This window comes from Drosophila miranda, chromosome 4, assembly GCF_003369915.1.
Source record: "Drosophila miranda strain MSH22 chromosome 4, D.miranda_PacBio2.1, whole genome shotgun sequence".
Taxonomy (NCBI): domain Eukaryota; kingdom Metazoa; phylum Arthropoda; class Insecta; order Diptera; family Drosophilidae; genus Drosophila; species Drosophila miranda.
Genome location: NC_046677.1, coordinates 21,653,117 through 21,674,837, shown reverse-complemented (window position 1 = coordinate 21,674,837; position 21,721 = coordinate 21,653,117). Strand labels below are relative to the sequence as shown.

At 47.3% G+C, this 21,721-nt stretch overlaps 1 protein-coding gene across 2 annotated transcripts; it reads right to left on the bottom strand.

Moving 5' to 3' along the window:
- Window positions 1–10,373: 10,373 nt before the first annotated feature.
- Window positions 10,374–21,721, bottom strand: LOC108163420 (homeotic protein spalt-major). 2 transcript variants are annotated; one of them, XM_017298688.2, is made up of 4 exons: window positions 20,832–21,721; window positions 12,590–16,722; window positions 12,348–12,428; window positions 10,374–11,560 (listed from the first exon to the last, which is right to left on the bottom strand). In XM_017298688.2, exons 1-4 carry the CDS (start codon window positions 20,980–20,982, stop codon window positions 11,531–11,533), a joined length of 4,395 nt encoding a protein of 1,464 aa, XP_017154177.1. In that variant the 5' UTR covers window positions 20,983–21,721; the 3' UTR covers window positions 10,374–11,530. The 2 variants fall into 2 exon arrangements, with proteins under 2 accessions (XP_017154177.1, XP_017154179.1); XM_017298690.2 differs by having other exon boundaries at window positions 12,352–12,428.

Here is a 21,721-nt window from a genome sequence, read left to right as displayed (position 1 = left end):
GCAGCTGCTGCTCGAGGAGCTGCACAGATCATAAAAAAAAACGTTGCGGACCCTGGGATGGATGCACTTCAAGCGGAGCTCGAATAAAGTCGTAAATAAATAAGCCTAGAAAATGTCGTCGTTGCTGTTGTTGCTGTCTGGGGCTGGGGCTGGGGGACGGCGCTTCGTGTCCGCATTTTGGTATTCAAATGAGTCTAAATGAGTCTACACGACGTGGCCAGGGCTTCTCTTTCTCTCTGAGTCTCTCTCTCTGTACGGTTTGAGCCAATTTCTTGGTGTTTTTTCTTGCTTGGTTTTTTCTTCGTTTTCATTTATTTATTTATGGTATTTTTGCCGGGTCTGTGACTTGTTGCTGCTGCTGCTGCTGCTTCTTGGTGCGCGCATATTTCATGAATCAAGTTGGCAGTCCCGGGTTCCAGGTCCCCCCGTCCCCCCCCTTCGAGTGGCGTGTGTGAAATGCGCGACGTTTGTTTAATTTATATGTGAATGCGCACGCGCAGTCAGCAGCTGCCTCAGATCCATCCCCACACCCCTCGTCCACCCCCCTCTCTATGACCAGTCTCTGCCCCAAACACGCAATGTCCAAATATTTTGCATACATATATGTATTTTTTCGCTCGCCTTCGACTCGATTTATGGCCCACGCTCTCGGTGTAAAGTAGATCATTTTGATGATCTAACAGAGGATCGGCTAGACCCAGAGCCTGAGCCACATTGGACTTTGATTTCGGGGGCCACCATCTGCTCTGCCGGCCTACCGATCTGCCGGTCTCCCGGTCTCTTGGTGGCTTCCTGGTGGCCTCTTGGCGCCGCCTTGGAGCCCTGTTTTTGGGTGCATTCGTTGGCGGCAAAGTCGTGACTAATTACAGAAATTAAAACGCTGTAATTTAATTATGTATCTGCGATTTGTTATCGGCCCTGGCGTCAGCCGCGGCCCCCAGTGCCCCCCGCCCCCTCTTCCTGGGGCAACTATCGCAGCATCAAAGGGGGACAGGAGTGGGGAGTTCAAACGAGGGGCAGGAGCGGCAGGAGGTGGACAAAGTGCAATTCATTTGGCCAAATACAAATACACAAAAGTTCACAAAAGCCTAAAAGAAAAACAAAGCGAGGCAAAACGAGGCAAAACATTGGCTTCGACAACTCGGCGGACATTGGGCATCGGATCTGGAGTTGCACTTGGAGCAGGAGGGGGCCAGTAGGAGGCCATCGATAGCCTCTGATTTCCATATTCAAACGATTTCGATTCGTTTCAGTTACGGATATGGCGACGGACTCCAGCCTGTGGCACAAATTTGTAGTCCCAAGAAGTGGCTTGGGATGCTGGCAGTCCCAACAAGAGATGGATAGGAAGATCTTGGTTTGTGGAAGAACTACAGGAACAGATGGATACAGGAGGAGCACTGCATCCAAGAGAGTGTTGAAAGGGGAATAAATAGCCAGATATTTCTCCTTATAGGAACACACAGATACGTTTAATAGGGGACAAGTCCCAATTGATTTATAGAATAGAAAGATTATCCATTTTTTCTTTATTTTCTTTTATTTTATTATCTTTTTTCTTTTAACTTTTTTTATATTTTTTCTTTATTTTTTTTTTCTTTTATTTTTCTGTTTTTTTCCCTTTTTTATATATATTTTTTTTCTTGTTTTTTATTTTATTTTCTTTTATTTTTTTATTTTTTAAATTTAATTTTTTTGTTTTCTCTATTTTTATTTTTTTCTTTTTTTCCTTTTTTTATTTATTTATTTCTCTTTCTTTTTTCTTCTATTTTTTTCTTTCTTTTTTTTCTATTTTTTCTCTATTTTTCTTTTCTTTCTGACTTAAAATAAAAATAATTATAATTGCAAGGCGTCAAGGTTGAGACATTATGTTTTAAGGAATTTTTGAGGCGGGATCTTATTTGGTGCGATTCTCTGTCCTGTTTTCTAGGGCAGGTCGACTGAGTGTATCTGTGAAATACACTGGAAAACCTACTTTTTGCCCCCACATTTCCCGACGAAATGTAGAATTCCGCTGAAGGGCTGCGATCGTATAATCAACCGATTATTATCGCCCGAATTCCGGAGCATGTTTTGCCCCATAATATTTACAGAATCGGTTAATGGTAATTGCAAATTATATCGATGCCAGAATGAAGCGAATTCGATGAAAAGCGAGCGATAATGAAAACAAACAACAGTTCGCGCAGGGCAATAAAAATCGGTGCACAGATCGACTAAATGCACCCATGTGGAGTGAGAGTTATACATATGTATCTGTGGATACCCTGCAGACGACAAAGTTTGATTTAAATTGTATATTGGATGGTACAGATACAGATACTCGCCCCAGCCACAGCCACAGCCACAGAGCAAGTGCCAATAGTTCAGCGACAAAGCCAAAGACCCAAAGACCGATAGACCGACAGGCCGACAGACCGACAGACCGAAGGTTCATTCGCATCTACATATGGATGAACATTGGAATTATCTGGAAAAAATGGTCTAGGCCGGCACGTGGGGATTTTGCAATTTTTTGTGAATGAAACGCAAAGTGGAAAATTTCTGAATTCAATTCCTTTCGGATCCATTTGCATGGGAGCGATGTCCAGACACTTGACGGTTTCTAATGCAAATGTAAAGCCATTTAGCGAGCATCGATTGAAAGCGTTTTTGGGGCTGCCCCAATGCATTGCATTTTTGAGAGCCACAGCGAAAGATTGGACTTCTTTAAGGGGGAGTTTTGGATGGGTGAAGAGAAGAGGCAGAGGGATGTAGGTAGAAGAGCGGCAGAGATGCATCCTGCTGCCTGGCACTCGGAGAAAATCTGCATAAATCCCATGAAAGCCCCACAAATCTCTGGTTATAGAAAATACCCGCCTTAACTCTCCCCAAACTCCTTGGAGATCTCAACTGATCGAAAAAAAAAACCCGAATTGCGATTCGCGAAAAACAAAACAAGTCCAATCACGTTTCTCGAAAGCGGTGCCCGAAACAGCACTCATAAGAGCGCGAAACATTTTGTTGTTATTTTGTAGTTGACACCCGAAAAGTGGCAGCCACTGCCGGCCCCCCACACACACCTGCACCAGAGGCTGGGTCTAGGCCCAGTGGTGCCTTTTGTTGGCGGTGCAGTGGCGGCAATTAAGAGGTGCGCTCGGTTCGGCACTGCCACATGCCGCATGCCGCATGCCACACTGGCATTGGCTAGACAGACATCTTCCATAATGCCGCACGATTTCCGATAATCGGAGCGCCAGAGCGCCAGAGCTCCAACCCCAGCCGTCACCATTTTGCTCGTTTCTGGTTGCCGGCAATTTGCTGCAGCAATTCATAATAACTGGGCCCGCTACCACCCACAGGGCGGTTGTTAGAGACCACAGCACTCCCCACACACACACACACACACACACACACACACACACACACAGTGGGGCCGGGGCAGTGGCAATCAGACCCAAGTGGCAGGGCCCTGCTCGCGTCGTCGACTCCAATCGAGGCGAGTCATAGAAAATTGCTGCAATTTTATATTTACAGCAATTGGGCGCAAAGCAAGCGAGTGCAAGCGAGACGGAGCAAAGGCAAATGTAAAAACATGAACTTAAAAATACATAATTGCATATTCCACCCGGCACCGGGCCCAGGACCGACCAGCAAACCCACCAGCGAACCGATCAACCAACAGACGACCAGCCCCCAGCCGCAGCCGCAGCCGCAGCCCCAGTTCGAGACTCGAACTCACAATCAGACCCCCAGTGTCAGCGCCAGTCTCCAGTCTCCATCTCAGACCCAAACCCAAACCCAGTACAAAGTTGGACACACAGCAAACTCCGAGCCAAACACTCATACGTCACGTTGATTGGAAATCACTGCACAGTGGAACGAGACTCGATTTGAATAGAGAATCGGTTAAAAATCGACGGGGGGTGGGCCGTAAGAGCCCTCTGCTAGTGTCCCACGGGCCAGTGGATAGTGCATTCAACGTCTAGATGGGAATTATCATTGAGGTGGGATATTAAAAGCATGGATAATACACATTGTAAGATGAGTAACGCCCATACGTTTCTTTGGTATGCGTTTTCTTCAGGGTGGATTTGGAAGTGGCCTCAAATTGTTAGTAAAAAGCCTCAAGAGAGCGCCTAAAAGACAGTCCCGCTCTGAGACTTTCTTAGAATTATTTTAGATATTATTTGGATATATGTGCAGCAGATTCTCTTCCCATAAAATGTTCCACAAAACTATGTTGTTTCCACAGAAAGATATGTTCATCTAGAGCAAATAATCAATGGAGTAAATATTTCTATATATTGCACCTGGAATACTATTAAAAAATCGCCTGGATAACCAAGAAAATTCTTCGAAAAAAGTATCACAAATTTGAAATTTGAAATTGAAAGGAGAATGGTTAAAAGACGGTCCAACTTTGCCGTTTTCTTGTATGAGCAACATATTATAGATAGTATATTGAATGGATATAGTATATGTAGATATTATTGATATTATTAGATATTAGATATATAAAAAGCAGTTTCTTTTACCACAAATGGTTAAAAGACGGTCCAACTTTGCCGTTTTCTTGTATGAGCAACATATTATAGATAGTATATTGAATGGATATAGTATATGTAGATATTATTGATATTATTAGATATTAGATATATAAAAAGCAGTTTCTTTTACCACAAAATGTTCCACAAAGCAATGCTGTTTTTACAGAAAAGTCTGTGCTTGTAGAGCAAACATTTAATGGAGTAAATATTGCCCTATATTTCAATTAATATATTATTAAAAAAAAAAAAAAAATACCATAGAAAACATAGAAAATATTTAGAAGAAAAAATCAAAAAATGTTTCCTTTTATTTACTTTAAAAATGTACAATCCAAGAAAATATTTACGTATTTTTTTTTAACTATTTGAGTCGATTTTTTTTTATTTTTATTTTTTGTAGTTCTGTATTTGAATAAAATATATTATTACAGATAGTAAAACATAAAATACAATTATGTTGCTTGCTGTTACTTTTTTTTTTATTTTTTTTATTTTATTTTGTATTTTTGATTACAAAATAATATTACTGATAAAAATTATGTTGCTTACTGTTACTATTTGAACAACTTATAAAACAGTCAAAGAAAAATTTAGTTACAATGATTAAACAAAAAATGAGTGGCTTCAAGGTCGACATTATGTTTTGAGGAATTTTATGGGGGATTTTATTTGGTTCGATTATCTGTCCAGGTCTCTAGGGTAGAAATCATCCTGTTGGCGAAGCTTTCTTTGATAATATATTTTTTGTTCCCCCCCTTTACGACCCGCCGTGGTCCCACTGTCCACTGCAATGATTTGACGTAGCGGAAGGCGGCCCACTGACTGTAAATTCAAATTATACATATAGCAAAAAAAATAAAACAAGAAGAAAAAACAAGAAAAAACAACCTCCAAAGCACAGGAACACTTTACACTCTTCTGCTGCTCGCTCGGTGGAGGGGGAGGGGGAGGAGGGGTAGGGGGATGCCAGAGCGAGGAAGACAAAATAAAATAGCAAAAACGTTTTGCATCCGCAAAAGAAGACTCGAAACAAAATAAAACCCGAAACAAAATCGAGGCAAATTTCATGACAGGCAAGTAATTTTGTTGTGATTTTTTGATTTGACCCAAACACTCGCCAGAGAGGAAGAGAAAGAGAGAGAGAGACACATACACAGCAGCATGTATGGGTTGAAACGTGCAATTTGTATTTGTAGCCTCCCTCTCCCCCTCCCCCTCTTCGAACAAAACGGCAATTATGCCGCGTTTCTGCTCCCAAAACGAGGGGGAAAATATATTTGAAGCGCTTAGATTTGGACAGTGGGTGGCAGGAGTGCACTGTGGGCACTGGATTGCTTTGGCTCGGATTGATTGGAGTCCGGCCTGAGGAGCGGATGGCGGGGTGGGGGGCTGCTTTGTCCCGTTGATTTACAGGGCAACACAAAACGATGAATCGATGATTCCAGCATGAGAAATTAGATCGAGGCGGCAGCACACTCATCATCAGCCACGTTTGCCAGCCCCCAAGCCCCAACAACGACAAACAAATCACTGGAGGAGCCACTGAAATGGTAGGGGCTTCTTTGGATACACTTTTCGGCCAGCTGCCAACCCGTGAATATGGAAATACAAGGCCCAAATGGTGGCTCATACCACCAATACTTACCAGATCGCAGCCTATATCCCCTATAATACAGCCTAGGCCACATTTCAAACCCCTGCCCGAAAGTAGAGGACCCCTTGAAAGGGTACCAAAAGCACCATCCACCGAGCAGTGGGATTGAAATTTTGAAAATTGCTGCTGGGATTGCGGGATTGTTGCTTGTATGGTCTCCACTCCACTCCATCTCTCTCCCTCTCCCTCCCTCTCTCTATCTCTATCTCCTTCTCCCTCTGTATCGAGCGTATAAACTGTTGTAATTTTCTACTTTGGTCTCTGGTCTGCGCTCTGCGCTGCGCTGCCGCCTGGCAAAAATTGGTTGGAAAGTTGACTCGCTTTTCAGTGTTTTTCATGTAATCACATGGCCATTCCTCACACCCCCTCCCCTAACCCCACCCCGCCCCCCCGGCCGATGGGGGTAAGCAGCCAAGCAGTAAATCGCGCCAACATCCCGCTTAGAATTCCCAACTCGACTCGGCTCTGTGTGTCTCTCTCGCAGATTACTCGACGTTCGCCGGTCCACGCCCATGGGGCAGTGCCGCTTGGCTCCGATTAATGCTTCATCATTTGCAGCGTCAATCGGCACAGAAAATTATCCAACAAGGCGTTGCCAGAGTTCCATCCAATCGATTGTCCAGCGGGCCGTCCCCTAGTCTCATTTGTTGTAATGGCAGCCAGGAGGGCCCCACGAGGATGCTGATCATATTTTACTGCCCCTGGAACGATTTTCCAGGGGATCTGTAAGGCAGTGTTTCAACGAGAGGGGTTTTTATGAATTAAATTATATTTAAAAGGTTTTTCAGTTGAGGAAAGCAGCAGCTGAACGCTTTCTTGGGCAGAGCCTGCCAAAATCCACCCTGAAAAAGTCCTGGACGATGGAAATCTATGGCCGTTAGTCTTCCTAAAGTGTAGATTGACTGCTAGAACACATCCCTAAGCTTCGTTATAGATACATTCCTTTAAAAAGACAATCCAAAGCACAAATCTGTGGAGGACACCCAAAATATGCTTCTATATTGCTGCTTGTTCCCATCGAAAGTCCACACCTCCCTTATCTCTCCCTTGGCACTGGCAGCCCTGCTCTCAGGCTTATCCCTGGCTTACCATCTTGTCTGCCCAAAAGTGTGCCGAGAAACCGCAAATAAGCCGCAAAAATATCGACAAATAACGCCCAAACATAAGCAAAGAGATACATAGATACACAGACGTATGGCAGGCGAGTGAGGGGCCAATTAATCGGGCACTACAATATTATGACGGTGTCGATGGCCCAGAGACGGGCACGAGACATTGACACACCCAAAGGCCGCACGCACGTGACCAGAGGAGAGCCGAGGCCTGCCCATCAGAAGCCGCTGGCTGTCAACTAATCCTGTGCATAATGTTGCCTAAATGCGAGCGCATGTCAAATGCCAAGACTAGGCGACGGGGCCCGGGCAGCGGCCAGCGGCCAGCTTCAAGCCCAGCTTCAATCGCGGACGGCAGAGCCTCTCCTCCGAATCTGCCGACGTCAAAATGCTCCGTCTTTGACTCTGGCGGCGGCGGTGGCGGCTCAAACGGTGGGGCCGCCATTGTGTGTCCGGGGACCCAAATGATGTGCCAAAGTGACACTTGCCGATACACAGATACGGCTACTCAAACACCATTAAGGCGGGTGTTGCACGAGGCACGGAGTACGTACGGCACGGCACGGGTTTCGGATAGTTGTTGTTGCTTTCATTTGATTTTATTTTGTGTGACAATTTCAGCTGCGGCATCAGCAGGAAATAATAAAAATGCAAACAAATCGTCAGATTTTTCCTATACAAGTGGCTTTTCCCCATCCCCCCATTCCCCTCTTTTCCCCCCGGGGGGGTGTTGGGTGTTTGCATAAGTGTTTGTGTTGCTGCTGTTATGGCCTTTGTTGTTGGCAGTAGGTGTTGCTTAGATGCACCATGGGGCAGGCAAGGCTCACTAGGGCATAGAAATTGTACTTTGTTGTGGATTTTTGAAGGAATTTCCAGGGAAGCTAATGGCAATGCCAGGCCTCTGGGGAGATGTGAAAATTGTAGGGCCTTTTAAAAAGATTTTCAAAGAATTTATTCAATAAAATCGCATACATTTTGTACATATTTTTAGTTTTATTCATAAATGTATTATTTATTTGAATATTTTCTATACAAAAAAAGGAATCACAGCAGCCTTGAAGCATCAGAAAATATTTTGGAGTCCACTACCAAGGGGTTTATCCCCGAAAAACCCCCCAAAAATGTAACATGTCTCATATACAACAAATTTCAATAATTTCTGAATTAATAAAAAGTATTCCGATTTTGTTTTAAATAAAAATCCAAGGCGGCATTCATGAAATAAAATAAATTAGATTTGTGAAATGTTTTTTAAGGCCGCCCTTCAATTCCATATAAATTGCAATCAATTGATTCGATATCGAAACTGAAGCGGAAACGATCGAAAAACAAGTCGGGAAGCTTCAATTAATTATCTGCAACACCAAGTCCATGTAAATCCTGTTCTCCATTTATGCCCAGGCCGAAGGGCATGGCGCCCACTGTGCCGCTGAGGATGATGACGTTGTTGGGTCCGACACGATACCAGAGGCTGAAGACGACGATGAAACCGAGAATCGAGAATCGAGAAGCCCCGGCAATTTGTGCAATTTTTCTTGTTTAGATTGTTTTCGGTGTTGGTGTTTGTTTGTTTGCTGTAAGTTTTATGCCTGCGATAAGCCCAAACAGTGCCCATAACCATTCTCATATTATTTGTAAGGATTTTTGCATTTATTGGCAGCGCCGTTTCAAGGATTTCGTAGCCCAATCCCAGCCCGAATATGGCTGCAGTAGTTATCTTAATAGTTATCAGACGATTGGGTTGTTGTGCAGTTTGTGCGTGGAGCGGCGGCAGTAAAATTTAATGGGGGAGCAGCAACGGCAGCAGGAATGGAGACGTTTGCCCTATCGTGCTGTAAATCCATTAAATTGCCCAAAATTAAACTAAACACAACTAAAGCGGGGGGGAAGGGGGACGGGCATGTGTGACAAAACTGTTGAGAAACCTGTAAATAAACTGCAGGAATGCTGGCGGGGCAATTACACGGCCCGAAACAGGGATCGTGAGACACCCAGCCATAACTCAACTCTGCTCGGCTCAACCCTTGGCGCAGGGGTTGTTCTTGGGATCCGTCAAGGGATCCGTCCTGGAAGGTGCTGACAGACCTGGGGGCTACCTACAGCGAAGGCACCGCATCGAGGCGCTGATGGATGCACTCCTCCGTCTGTGTGTGCTTGATGACAGTTTGTCAGTTGGCAATCGGTGGCCAGTCATCGAGCTGGCATATTAGCCGTGTTAATTACTCACCAAAGGCATAGCTGTGTCATGTTTGGGGCAGATGTTTTTAGGCGGGGAATCCTGCAGCTAGAGCGGCTTTCAAGGAAGGGCTTCAGAGCCCAGGAAATGGGTCTGTCTGCCTACGAAACGCTGTACCAATGGCTATTTCAGGTAGCCCCTTCCCTCCCCTTAGAGCGCCCCCCCCCCTTGAAAGGCCTCTAATCAAATCCGAGATCCATTCCATTGTTTTATGGTCGATGTCAACATGTAAATGAAATTTTCAAATCGAAACCAGTTCAAGCATCCATCACGCGGACAGAACGACAGAAGGGGAGAAGGGGAGATGGTGGAGAACACTCAGAACCCAGCGGGTGTCCGTCATTAAAAAGATGACAAAGCGTTGTCAACGAGAAATTTTTTGATTAACGACTAAAATGCCAGAGAGCCAAGTCGAAACCGAGATGGAGACGGAGACCAAGACCGGGATGGAGACGGAGATGGGGATCGAATGGAGTTAACAAGAAAAGAAAAAAAAAAACGCTATCGAAAGCAGGCAGCAAAAAATTTGTTGTGTTGAAGGTAAAATATCAATTTAAAAGGCAATAAAAATATTTCATTGCTGATCGGGGCTCGCTCCATTATAGATCAGGTCTCTTCGTGGGTCTCTTCGGGTCGCTGGGAGGGAGACTGTCGATATGCCGTTTCGATTTCGAATTAAAAGATTACGATGATAATAAACTTGACTAATCATTTTTATTACAAACCGGAGACCATCTGGTTTTTTCCCAGAACCCCCCGATCGCGATAGGGCCCGGGCATGGGGCCCGTGAAAGAAAACCAACGGATTTCATAATTTTTCATAACTTAAATACATGTACATATATATATTTATTCGTTCACGTTTATTCTTTTCACTTTTCTCAATCGATTTTACTTGGATTTTTGTGGTGTTTTAATAAATTATGAGACTATGCTTACGAACAGATTGTGAGATACATTTGTATCTGTGTATAAGTTAGGGGTGTGTACTTATATCTAGGGTGGGGTGGGGGGAGGGGGGGTTTTGTGTCTCGTCTAACGACTAAATTAACCATGAATCTTGGATACAGTATATTGTATCTTTTGTGGTTCTGTGATATGGAAAGCAATCAATAATTTGTATTTTATTTGTTTTTGTTTTTACATTTAATATCACAATTTCTCATATATAATTCTTAATTTTTTTTTTGTATTTTGTATTTTTTGGGATCTTGAAATATGATTATTATTTATAGGTATGTACAAGGAGTGGAAAATAAAAACTAATTTACGAGTAGTAGGAAACAAAAGCATCTAAATTTATAGCGTGTCATATTTATTGCACATTCCAAATAGATTAACCGTGTATCTGTATCTGTAGCTGTGTATCTGTAGCTGTGTATCTGTGAGGGGGGATTCGGTTATCATACTACAATATATCATATATATATATGTAGGTACCTATTATATTTCTATTTGCATATACCTTAAGTTTTTTTGCTTTAAATTCGAATTTTGATTTTTCTACGCCTTCGCTTCAGATACTCAGAGAGGAGTATCTGTTTTTTTTTTTTTGGTGGAACATGAAACGCTATCAGTCTCTCTATACCAAGCAGTTTTTGGGCTCCATGGCGCCAGGTCTTTTGCTCTGGAACACAAATCGCTTTCGATGCATCTTTGGATACGTTTCATGATCGCCGGCTTTTATTTGTATTGGTATCTAGCGCGCCCCCGGATCATAAAAACATTGTTTATGAATTCGCATTCGCATTCCCAAATAATATTTTTGTGGGCAACAATTTATAAATATAAAAGATTTGTATACACCAGCATCTCGGCCCCTCTCTCTCTCTCACTCTCTCTCTCTCTCTCTTTTATGTTTTTGAGATCATTTGATTGCGAGAATCGATTGCATCTTGACTGAATCTGAATCTGGAGCTGGTTCGGGTTCTGGAACAGCCTTCTTCGAGGAAAGTATCTAGACGTCGATCTAGATCTCGATCGTGATCGTGCTGTCTATTTATTCGCGATCAGAGTTCCATTCACTCATCTGTAAAGATAAGAGCAGAGCAAAAAGATTCATAAGTAAAAGGGAAATGATCAGGGGTGTTTTTGGGGTCTTGGGTGGGGAGGGGAGGGGAGGGGTGATCGGTATTGGGTGACTAATTGAAGGAAAGAAAAATGAAGAAAAGGAGTTTGAATACAAAAGTTGTGCTGCTCTGGGGCTGTTTAAAGGGGGAAGATACAAAAGAAGTGAGGGGAAAATTAATCCGAAAGTGATGATCGAAAGTTATCAAAAGAAAATGGCCTAAACGCAGTTCTTATGGTGTTCTGAGACTGTTGTCTGCGATGGTCTCGAAGGGGTAAGATACAGAATAAGTAAGTGGGAAGATTAATCCGAAAATGATGATCAAAAGTTAAACAAAGGTGATATTCTGCGACTGTTATCAGCGATGGTCTTGAACATGATTTGAGCGCAAAGATGCGTAAAAAGTAAGGGAAAGAATTATCCGAAAGTGATGATCAAAAGTTATCATTAGAAAATGGCCTGAAGGCAGGTGTTCTGGACTGTTATCTGCGTTGGTCTTGAAGGAGAAAGAAACAGCAGAAGTAAGTAGAAAAATAATCCGAAAGTGATGATCAAGGAATGGATTTTGATCCTCAATCGATATATCATTGACTGAATCGAGGAGGCTTTGCTCCTGAAATTGATTGCCAGACTTTTTGGGAGGAAAGACAGCCGATCTTTGATCTGTAGCAAATCAAGAGAAACGAATGTTCAAGGGTGTGCTTTTGGTGGGGATTGTGGGGATTGGATTGGATATTAGAAGACTTACATACTTTACTGCACGATTTCTGAAGGTCTCCTGCTCCATGTCCCGGATCTTGTGTGTCAGCATGTGCTGCTTCAGATTGCCCTGGAAGAGGAACAAGAAGAGAGGAAAGCTCCGATTAGGTCTCTGCTTGAGGTCGGGGGTCTAGCTAACAGTCCGCCCGTAGGACCCACCCCACAAACCCCCAATGGATGGTGGATGAGCGAGAGAGGGGGAGAGAGAGAGCGAGAGAGAGCGCCACTTACCTTGGTGGTGAAGCCGCGATCACAGATGTTGCACTTGAAGGGCCGCTCCTTGGTGTGGCTCCTGTAGTGGATCTCGAGGGCCGAGTGGCAGGGGAATGTCTTGTAGCAGATGCCGCAGGTGGTGCTGCCCCGCACGCCGCTGAGGGCCAGCGGATTGAACGGCGCAGCCGGCATCACGGACTGGGCGATCTGGTTCATCGCGTTGCACATGTTCTGGGTCGTGGAGGGCGGGAAGAGCGGCAGATTGGGGAACATGCCGAAGGGCGGACGGGCGCCCATCAGGGGATTGGGCGGACCCGCCGGCCCTACCCCGACTCCGACTCCGGCTCCTGCCACATCGCTGCCGCCGCGGGACGGGGGCTGGGGCGAGGTCTGGCGCTGGGCTGCTGCGGCAGCCGCTGCCGCCGCCTTCTGCTGCGCCTCCTGGGCCTCGCGACGCAGCTGCTCCTGGTGCTGGTGCAGGGCGGCCGCGTGCTGCTGCATCTGGTGGTGGTGGTGCTGGGCCGCCGCCGCCGCCGCCACGGCCGCCTGCTGCTGCATGAGGTGCTGGTGCTGCTGCTGCAGGTGGTGCTGCAGCCCCGGGGGCAGGCAGTCGATGGCCACCGACGGGGGCAGGGGCGAGCAGGAGAGCATCGAGGGCGGTGGAGGAGGTCCGTTGGGCGGGCTCCGGGCCGACTGCGGCAGGCCGGGCGGACTGATGGGCTTCTCCTTGGGCAGCAGGGGCGAGCGGGAGCTGGACGAGGAGGCGGAGGCGGAGGCGGAAGCCGCCGGCGGGGGCTGTGGGGCCGCGCGGGGCGTGAGGTCCAGCGCGCCCTGCGACGCCTCCGAGCGGGCCGGGCTGCTGGCCCGCGTGGACGAGGAGCTCGGCTTGGCGGCCAGGTGCGACTGGGAGGTGGGGCTGGTGGGCGCCGAGGCGGATCCCACGGAGTTGGCGTTGCTGGAGGCGGAGGAGCGGGGCCGGGCGGGCGGATGGGTGTTGACCACGCCCGTGGCGTCGATGCGGAGCTTCTGCTCGAACAGCAGCGACTTGAAGTCGTCGCCCGAGCGCGGACGCTCCCCGGATCCACCGCCCTCCTGGTCGAGGTGACTGTTGGACAGATGCTCCGAGGACACGTCGTCGTCGTAGTCGTCCCCGCAGTCCATGTTGTCCTCCATGTCCCCCTGCGACGACTCCGAGCCGAGGGCTCCGTTGTGCGCCCCGTGGAGGGCTCCTCCGGCGCCCGGCGGGCCGCCCGGTCCGCCCGGCAGGGCGCCAAAGTGGAAGGCGGCCGCCGCGAAGGGATTCATGAAGTGGCCCGGCATCATGGAGGGCGGCGGATCGCGGATCTCGGCCGCCTGGATCTGCTCGGGCGTGAGGTCCGTGGGCTCGCCCGTGTGCAGGCGGATGTGCTGCTGCAGGACGAGGGCGTTCGAGTACTTCTTGTGGCAGACGGGGCACTGGTGGAAGTTGCGCATCGGCGGCCGGATCTTGTGCACGGCCATGTGCGTCTTCAGGTTGCCCTTCGTGGTGAAGGCCCGTCCGCAAATGCGGCACTTGAACGGCCGCTCGCCCGTGTGCGTCCGGTAGTGCATCTGGAGGGCGCTCTTGCAGGAGAGCACCCGGTCGCAGACCACGCACTGGTTGGGGTCGCTGATCTTCTTGTTCTTCATCAGCTCCTTGAGCTTCATCGTCTCCGAGGTGTTGGACACCTCGATGAAGTTCTCCCACGAGTTGTCGTTGCTGTGGGGCCGCGGCAGCAGCGCCGCCATCTCGTGCTTGATGGGATTGAAGAAGGGCGAGCGCGCCATGTGGCCGTGGTGCGGATGCCCGTGCGGATGGGGTCCGCCGGCGGCCGGCGAGCGGATGGGGGAGTTGTGCTCGGGCGAGAGCGTCTTCCCGGTCGTGAAGTTGAGGGGGAAACGCTCCGCAAAGAAGTCCTCCCGGTGGGGCATGCTCGGCGGCAGCTGGCCGGGCGTGGGCAGGTGGTCCAGGTGCGACTGGGATCCGGGCGAGGGCTGTGGATGCATCATGGCCGGCGGCTGGATGGGCTGCACCACGGGCGGGTAGCCGTGATGCCCGTGATGGCCGTGATGGGCGTGGTGGTGGCTGCGATGGTGATTCACTGGCGGGGATCGGACGCGCGGCGAGGGCGTGCGACGCACCTCCAGGTGCTCCTCCTCGTGGTCCTGGGACTGGTGCTGCTCGGACGACTCCTCCTCGAGGCGCTCCTCCTTGATCCGCACCTCCAGGGGCAGGGGCTCCGGCTCGGGCTCCGTCTCCGAGCGATCGTGGGCCGAGGTGTCCTGCTCCTCGTTCGCCTCCTCCTCCTCCTTGTCCTCCTCCATGAGCTCCGTCTTGACGGGCATCTGACCGGACAGCATCTCCTCGTCCTCCTCCTCCTCCTCCTCCTCCTCCTGGGGGCGGGGCGAACTCGGACCCGAGGATTTGCGCAGATCCGTGGGCATGTCGTGGGAGTGCGAGTGCGAGTGCGAGTGGGCGTGGGAGTGCTTCAGGGCGGCGCCCAGGCCCGGCATCTGGGGGAAGAACGGATGCGGACCGCCTGCGGCGGCGCCCAGCGACTTGAGGATCTCCATGGGTGGCCGGTAGAGGCCCTGCAGGCCCGGGAAGGCGGGGCTCGAGGCGAACGGCAGGGGCAGGGGCAGGGGCGGCGGGGCGGCAGCGGAGCTCCCGGACGGAGCCGAGGGCGGCGCCGGCGAGTGGGTGGGCGAGCTGTCCGTGGGCGACATCTGGTCGAGCAGCGGCGGATGGAACTTGTCCATGTGCTCCGGAATGGGCGTGGCGTTCATGGGCACGTGCGGGAACTTCTGGGCGTGCCGCTGGAAGTGGACCTTGAGGTTGCCCTTCGTGGTGAAGCGGCTGCCGCAGACGTTGCACTTGAAGGGGCGCTCGCCGGTGTGCGAGCGGATGTGGATCTGCAGGGCGGAGTCGGAGCCGAAGACCTTGCCGCAGTACCGGCAGCGGTGCTTGAAGAACGGCTCGTTGCGGCTCTTGCCCTCGCCGGCCTTGTCGAAGGCGAAGTCGTCGGCCATGTTGTTGGCCAGGATGCCCTGCGAGGCGGAGTCGAGCACCTCCTGGGCGCGCTTCTGCAGCAGGTCCAGCGAGTTGGGCTCCGGCAGGTCGTCGTGGTTCGTGATGATGCTCGAGGCCAGGTCGGAGCCGAACGGCAGCGGCATGTTCTCCATGTCCTTGAGCTTGGCCAGCGCCTCCTGGGCGTTCTCCTTGTGCTGGACCGCCTCCGAGCTGAGGCGGCGGCTGGTAAGCGGGCGCCTCATGGCCGCGGCAGCGGCAGCCTCCTCCTGCTCCTGCTCCTGTTCTCGCCGGCGCTTCAGGGACTCGGCGGGCGATCCCGAGGACTCCCTGAGGGGCACACCCGCATTGATCAGATGCTGGCGGGCCTTGGCCTCGGCCATGCGGGCCTCCGCCTTCTGGCGCAGCTCCATGTCGGCAATGCGCTCCTCCTCCTCGTACGTGTCCGTCTCGCCATCGTCGCGCTCCTCTGGCTCCGCATCGCCATCCGCATCCCCATCCTCCTCCTGATCCTGGGCCTCCGCCTCGTCCGTGTCCGTCTGCTTGGCCTGGTTGAGGGCCAGCTGCGACTGCAGCTGCTGGATCAGCTGGATCTGGAAGAGCTGCTGCTGCTGCAGATTGAAGAGCGTCTGCTGCAGGAAGGCCAGCTGCTTCATGGCCGCCTCGTTGTCCGCCCCCGTCGACCCGTTGGCAATCGTCTTGGCCGCAAACTGGGCAATGGCCATCTGCATGTTCTGGATGGCCTCCAGGGTCACAGGTGTGGCCCCCACAGCCTCTCCTGCCGCCGTCCTTGTCTCTGGCATCTCCACATCCACTTCGATGTCCTTCTCGGGGGCCACTGCCGCCGGACTGGCCGCCGTGGCCGCCTCTTCTGTGTTGGTCAGGGCCAGCGGTGACTGGGGCCTGGAGTGGGCCTCCGGCTCGGAGCTCGGCTTTGTCATGACCAGCACCTTGTTGTTGTTGTCCTCGATGGTCTCTGTGTGTTTCAGCTGCTGCTCCTGATCGTCCTCGGGCTCGGGACTGCGGCTGGGACTGGCCGTGGTCGTGGCCGTGGCCGTGGTCAGCGGCGAGCAGGCTCCATTCTCCTCCTGATCGCTGCCAGTGTCTGCAAAAAAAGAAGAGCCAGAAAGAGTGGAAGTCAAGCCAGTGTTTCTATGAAAAGGCCTATATGGCCATGCCCCCTCCTGCCCCCCTCTTCTTATGGCATATATGACTTAATCGCCTGCCACGAATGTGGCTGCAACTGAATTCAATTACATTGCTTGTTGCAGCATGTGTTCAAGCCCCCCTCCCCCCCTCTGCCCCACTATTTGTGGCCACAATTAGTCTTCCCGTCGATCGCCACTTGTTGCCATCGAGAGAAAGCAGTTGACAGCCTGCTTTTGGGCCTGAATCAGAAAAAAGAGGCGCAATCTATGTGAAAAATTACTCATGTTTTGCTAAGAAAAGACTGTGGGGGCCCGGGCCCCCAAGAAACAGTTGTCTGGCGAAATCTCTTTAATTAACAGCCAAAACCCAGTCACAGATTGGACCCAAAAAAACCAGCAAAAACCCAGCAAAAGCCCAAATAAAAAATCAACTTTTGCCGCACACGCACATAAAATATAATTTATGATAAATCCAGAGAGCCGAACCAGTCCCCCCCTATGGCTATACGGTATATAATAAAACATATTTCTGCACAGAAAATCAAACGAGTTGAGCGAGTTTCTGTTTCTGTTTCTGCCACAAAAGATACACAGATACAAAGCCAGAGATGGAGATGGTGGGAGAGGGAGAGAGGGAGGAGGGGAGAGGCCTGCCTGCCTATCAGCGCCATTTGCATATCGATCGCATTCATATTATTTTCGTTATTCTTATGGCAAAAGATACATTTTTTTTTACCGGGAATTCTTATTTATATTTTTTATTTTTGTTTCTGCAATTGCATTTTTTTGCAAGTTCAAAAACGAAACCGCTTCGAGGCGGGGAGGAGTTATGATTATGATTGTCGATAACTGAAGTGTATTTTAATTAATTGAAATTAATTATAATGTTAACCATAAACCTTTCAAACAGCGGCGGCATATAACACGGAATAAAAAATAAAAACAACTGGCAATTATGACGGACATAAAATTGTCTCGAACTTGGTTAAGTCATTTTGCAATTGGTAATAAAATTGTTAAATTTACAATAACAATAAACGGGTAAGGGGGGGCCTCGTTAGAGGCCAATGCCTTAGCCCCCGATTTGATTTTGATATTTTTTTTGTGTAGTTTTTGTAGTTCCTGTGACGCGTGGGCGTCCAAAAAGCATTTAACCAAAATCTATATATATCCCCCAATCGATTGGCGGCTGCCACTGTGCCTCTGACAACTGTTGGCTCTCTAGCTGTATCTGGTGTATCTGGTATCTGGCAGATAAATAAATATGAAATCGTGAAACGGCCAGGAAATTATATTTCCCATTGTTATAGGCGATGTGTGTGTATATATAAATTAAATTGTACAAGTTTAAAGGTGGATTAAGTCAGGCCATAAATCGCTTGTGCGTCTCTTTCGCTAAATTCGAATGAATTACGGATATGCGCATGTGAAGCGAATAAATCCTGGCCCCACAAATATTCATAATTACCGCAAGACCCCACATTAGCCAATGTCAACTTTTTTGGCACATATTTTCAACAGAATTTCGTTTTTTGCAAATTTTTCAACCACCTCCGAGTAGGGTATTTCCCTTTGATTTGAGTCCACCAAACCCTCCGATTGACTTGGACTTTTGTTCTGGACTGATTTTATTCCATCGTCATATTCAATATGCAAATCGCCTCGAAACCCACCGCGAGCGATGGCCTGAGGTGAAACAAATGTTCAGCCAATTGGAAAATGCAAAAAAACCAAATCCAAACCCAAAAGGAAACACCATAAAAATGTATGCAAAAGTACGGCCAGAAAACAACAGAGTGGCGGCATAATTGAATAATATATATCGTATATATAGCCCCGAACAGAGCCCAGAGGTCGGGAAGAAGTCGCCGCGCGGCGCGGCTTCCAATTGAGTTTCATGTCGAAGTTTTAGGCATAAATATTTGATTTTCCCCCTGGAGCAGCACTGGAACTTTGGAGCCCGAGACCCAAGCCCCGTGCCCCGTGCCCCGAGTAATCGACAGCAAAATCGCATAAATAAAAATAATTAAATAATTAATGTCATTAAGTTATGCGAGCGCGACTTCGATTCGATTACAAAACAAGAGCAGGGGACAACACAAACAAAAAATATAGCAAAATAAATAAATTGATGAGCATTCCCATATAGCATATGGCATATGGCGTGTATATAAAGGGATCTCTGCATATATATGTACTCCAAATAAATCATATGGAAATGAGCATCCGCGCTCTGCCTTTCTGCTTCGATTTTCATTTTTTTGCGATATTAATTCAATTTTTTATCCCGCACCGCACCGCACCGCACCTCACTAATGAGTTAACATTTATTAATGCCCATCGCTATATACATATAGTATATATATACCCAGTCATATGTATGCGGTGTATAAATAAAAAACGAATCCATAAGGAAAAAATGTTTATCACCTTTTTAAAGCTTATGGGCAGCAATTTTCCAAATTTAATGGCAACTCATTTGTAATTATGGAACACACATATACAGTATACAATATACATATGTACATAAAAACATAAGTGTGTATGGGTATATGCTGCTTTTTATGTACAGCTTTTCCCTGATTAGTTTTCATTATAGCAAAAAATAAAATATGATACAAAAATTGTGTGCCATTTATTGGAAAAACTGTCTTTAAAATATTTATAATAAAAAAAAATAAATTCATAAAAATTATTTCTTGAAATTTTGGATATGGAAATGACTATTTTATTTCTATTTTATTTGAAATATTTTCCATGTTTTCGAATTCTTTGGACTTTGGTGGAAATGTCTATTTTATTTTTATTTTATTTATATTTTATTTTAAAAATATTTTCGATGCTTTCGTATTCTCTGGACTTTGGACAATTCAAAAAATTTTGTAAGTAAAGAAATATTTCTTTGGGATATTTTTTAGCATATTTCGGGCTCTTTTTTTTTGCATTTTTTCACCTAAAAGATATTTATTTATTTACTTATTAAATTTATTTCTTTTTAAATCATTTTCCTTCAAAGAATTAAGTTTTTTTTTCGGGCAAATAGAAATTTAAATATAAATATTTAATTTAATTTAATCATTTTCTCACAATGCAACAATTAGAAAGTTGTTTCTTATCATTGGAAAATATATACAAATAATTTAAAAGCCAACCATTTCGGCGGCCTAACTGAACCATTTAAACTTAATTAACAAATTTGTCATTTTTCTCTTTTGTTTTTGTGTTTTAATTATGTGTCTTTTCTGGTTTTTCGGGCCTTAACTGTTTTTCCATTTGCCTGATAAGAGCCCCAAAAAGAGGGCCACCAACATTAATAATTTTGAGAGTGGGCTGCAGTGGTGGAAATATTAAGTTTAAATTTAAATTTAAATGCTGCACAAATCTATGTGGTCTGATGATTATGTTACGCACTGTCCGGGTGCTCGGGTATATAAATTATATTTTGCATTTCCAGTTTTTCGTTTCATCTGCTATTGGCTTTGGGTCTCCCTGCCCCACGCTGCACGATCTCGTTTTTTATGATAAATCAAAAATCAATTTCGTTTTAATGGACCGTCTTAAAAACGATATGATTTAAATATGGCTTCGGCTCCACTTTTGGGAAAGGCACAGAAAAATGTTTCGATATTTTGGAGGCCTCTCGGCAGGCGCGTTTCCTTAATTGGTTTTGAAAGCTTTGGCTTCCATTTGCATATATCTGCCTCTCTGCTTTATTATATTTATTTAAAGTGTTTTTTGCTTTGATGAAATCAAAGCCCATCAAATTATGACAGACCCGCTTCCGCTGTGGGAACGGGAAATATAGAGGACCATTCATCGATAAATAGGGGGGAAATAATACCAGCAAGATCTCGAATATTTTGGCCATAAAAAGCTCTTCTTAGGAGACGAGAAAACCGAGTAAAAACCAGGGCACAGACCCACCAAGAGGTCCTTCAAAGACAGCTCTTTCTGCACCACAAATATATAAGAATTTCTATAAAATTCTAAACAATTTCTGTCAGCCTATAAGCCCTATTTTTCCACCAACTTTATACATAATTTAAATTGATATTTTTCTGCTCACCTTTGTCGGCGCTTCGAGCGCGATCCTTCAGCTGTTTGACAATGCCATATTTCACTGTGCCAAATTGTATCATTTTATTGATGGTCTCCTGGTGATTATCCTTGAAGTCACTACGCATTGCACACAGCACGTTGGACAGGTGATTTTTCATCAAGAGAACTTTTTCGACCGTTAACTGCTAAGCACTTTCTCTCCTTCTCTCTCCCGCTCTCGCTCTACTTTCTCTTTCTCTTTGTATCCTTTGTTTCTTGATTTTGTTAACTTTTGATCATTGCACTGTTTTTGTTTTGTTTTGGTGGGGTTTGAGGGGCGTGGAAGGGGGGTGGGACTCTAATATTTTGATCTTTCGCTTTGACAGGCCTCGCCCAGGACGGGGGGGATCTCGGCGGCTGTTCGTTTGTCATGCGCGCAGGACGACCCGCTCCATGTCCACCGTTACACTGTTACACCGTTATCGCGATCGTTAAACCGTTAAACCGCTGAATGAACCGCGTTCTTTGGATCACTTTATCGTTTTGCCGTCGGCGGAATGAATGCAGACCGCCTTGCCGCTGGCTCTGCTGCTGCTTCGCTCTCGCTCGCTCGCTCTCTCTGGCCGATCGCTGATCTAAAGCTGCCCGGGCACTGTCATCGCTGGATAGATGGATGGATGGATGGTCAGCGCACTGCACTACGCGTTCGATGGTTTGTGTGTGTGTTTTGCGGGCGGGGGGGGCGAAAATGGGAAAAACTCTACGCGATTCACGCGTCACGCATACGCAACGTTGCTCTCGGAATCTGGCGCTGTCGCTGTCGCTGTCGTTGGCTGCTGCTGCTGCGAACGAACGTATCTTTGTATCTGAGCGGTTGTTGCTCGTTCGATGTGGCGCGTCGAACTGACACAAACAATA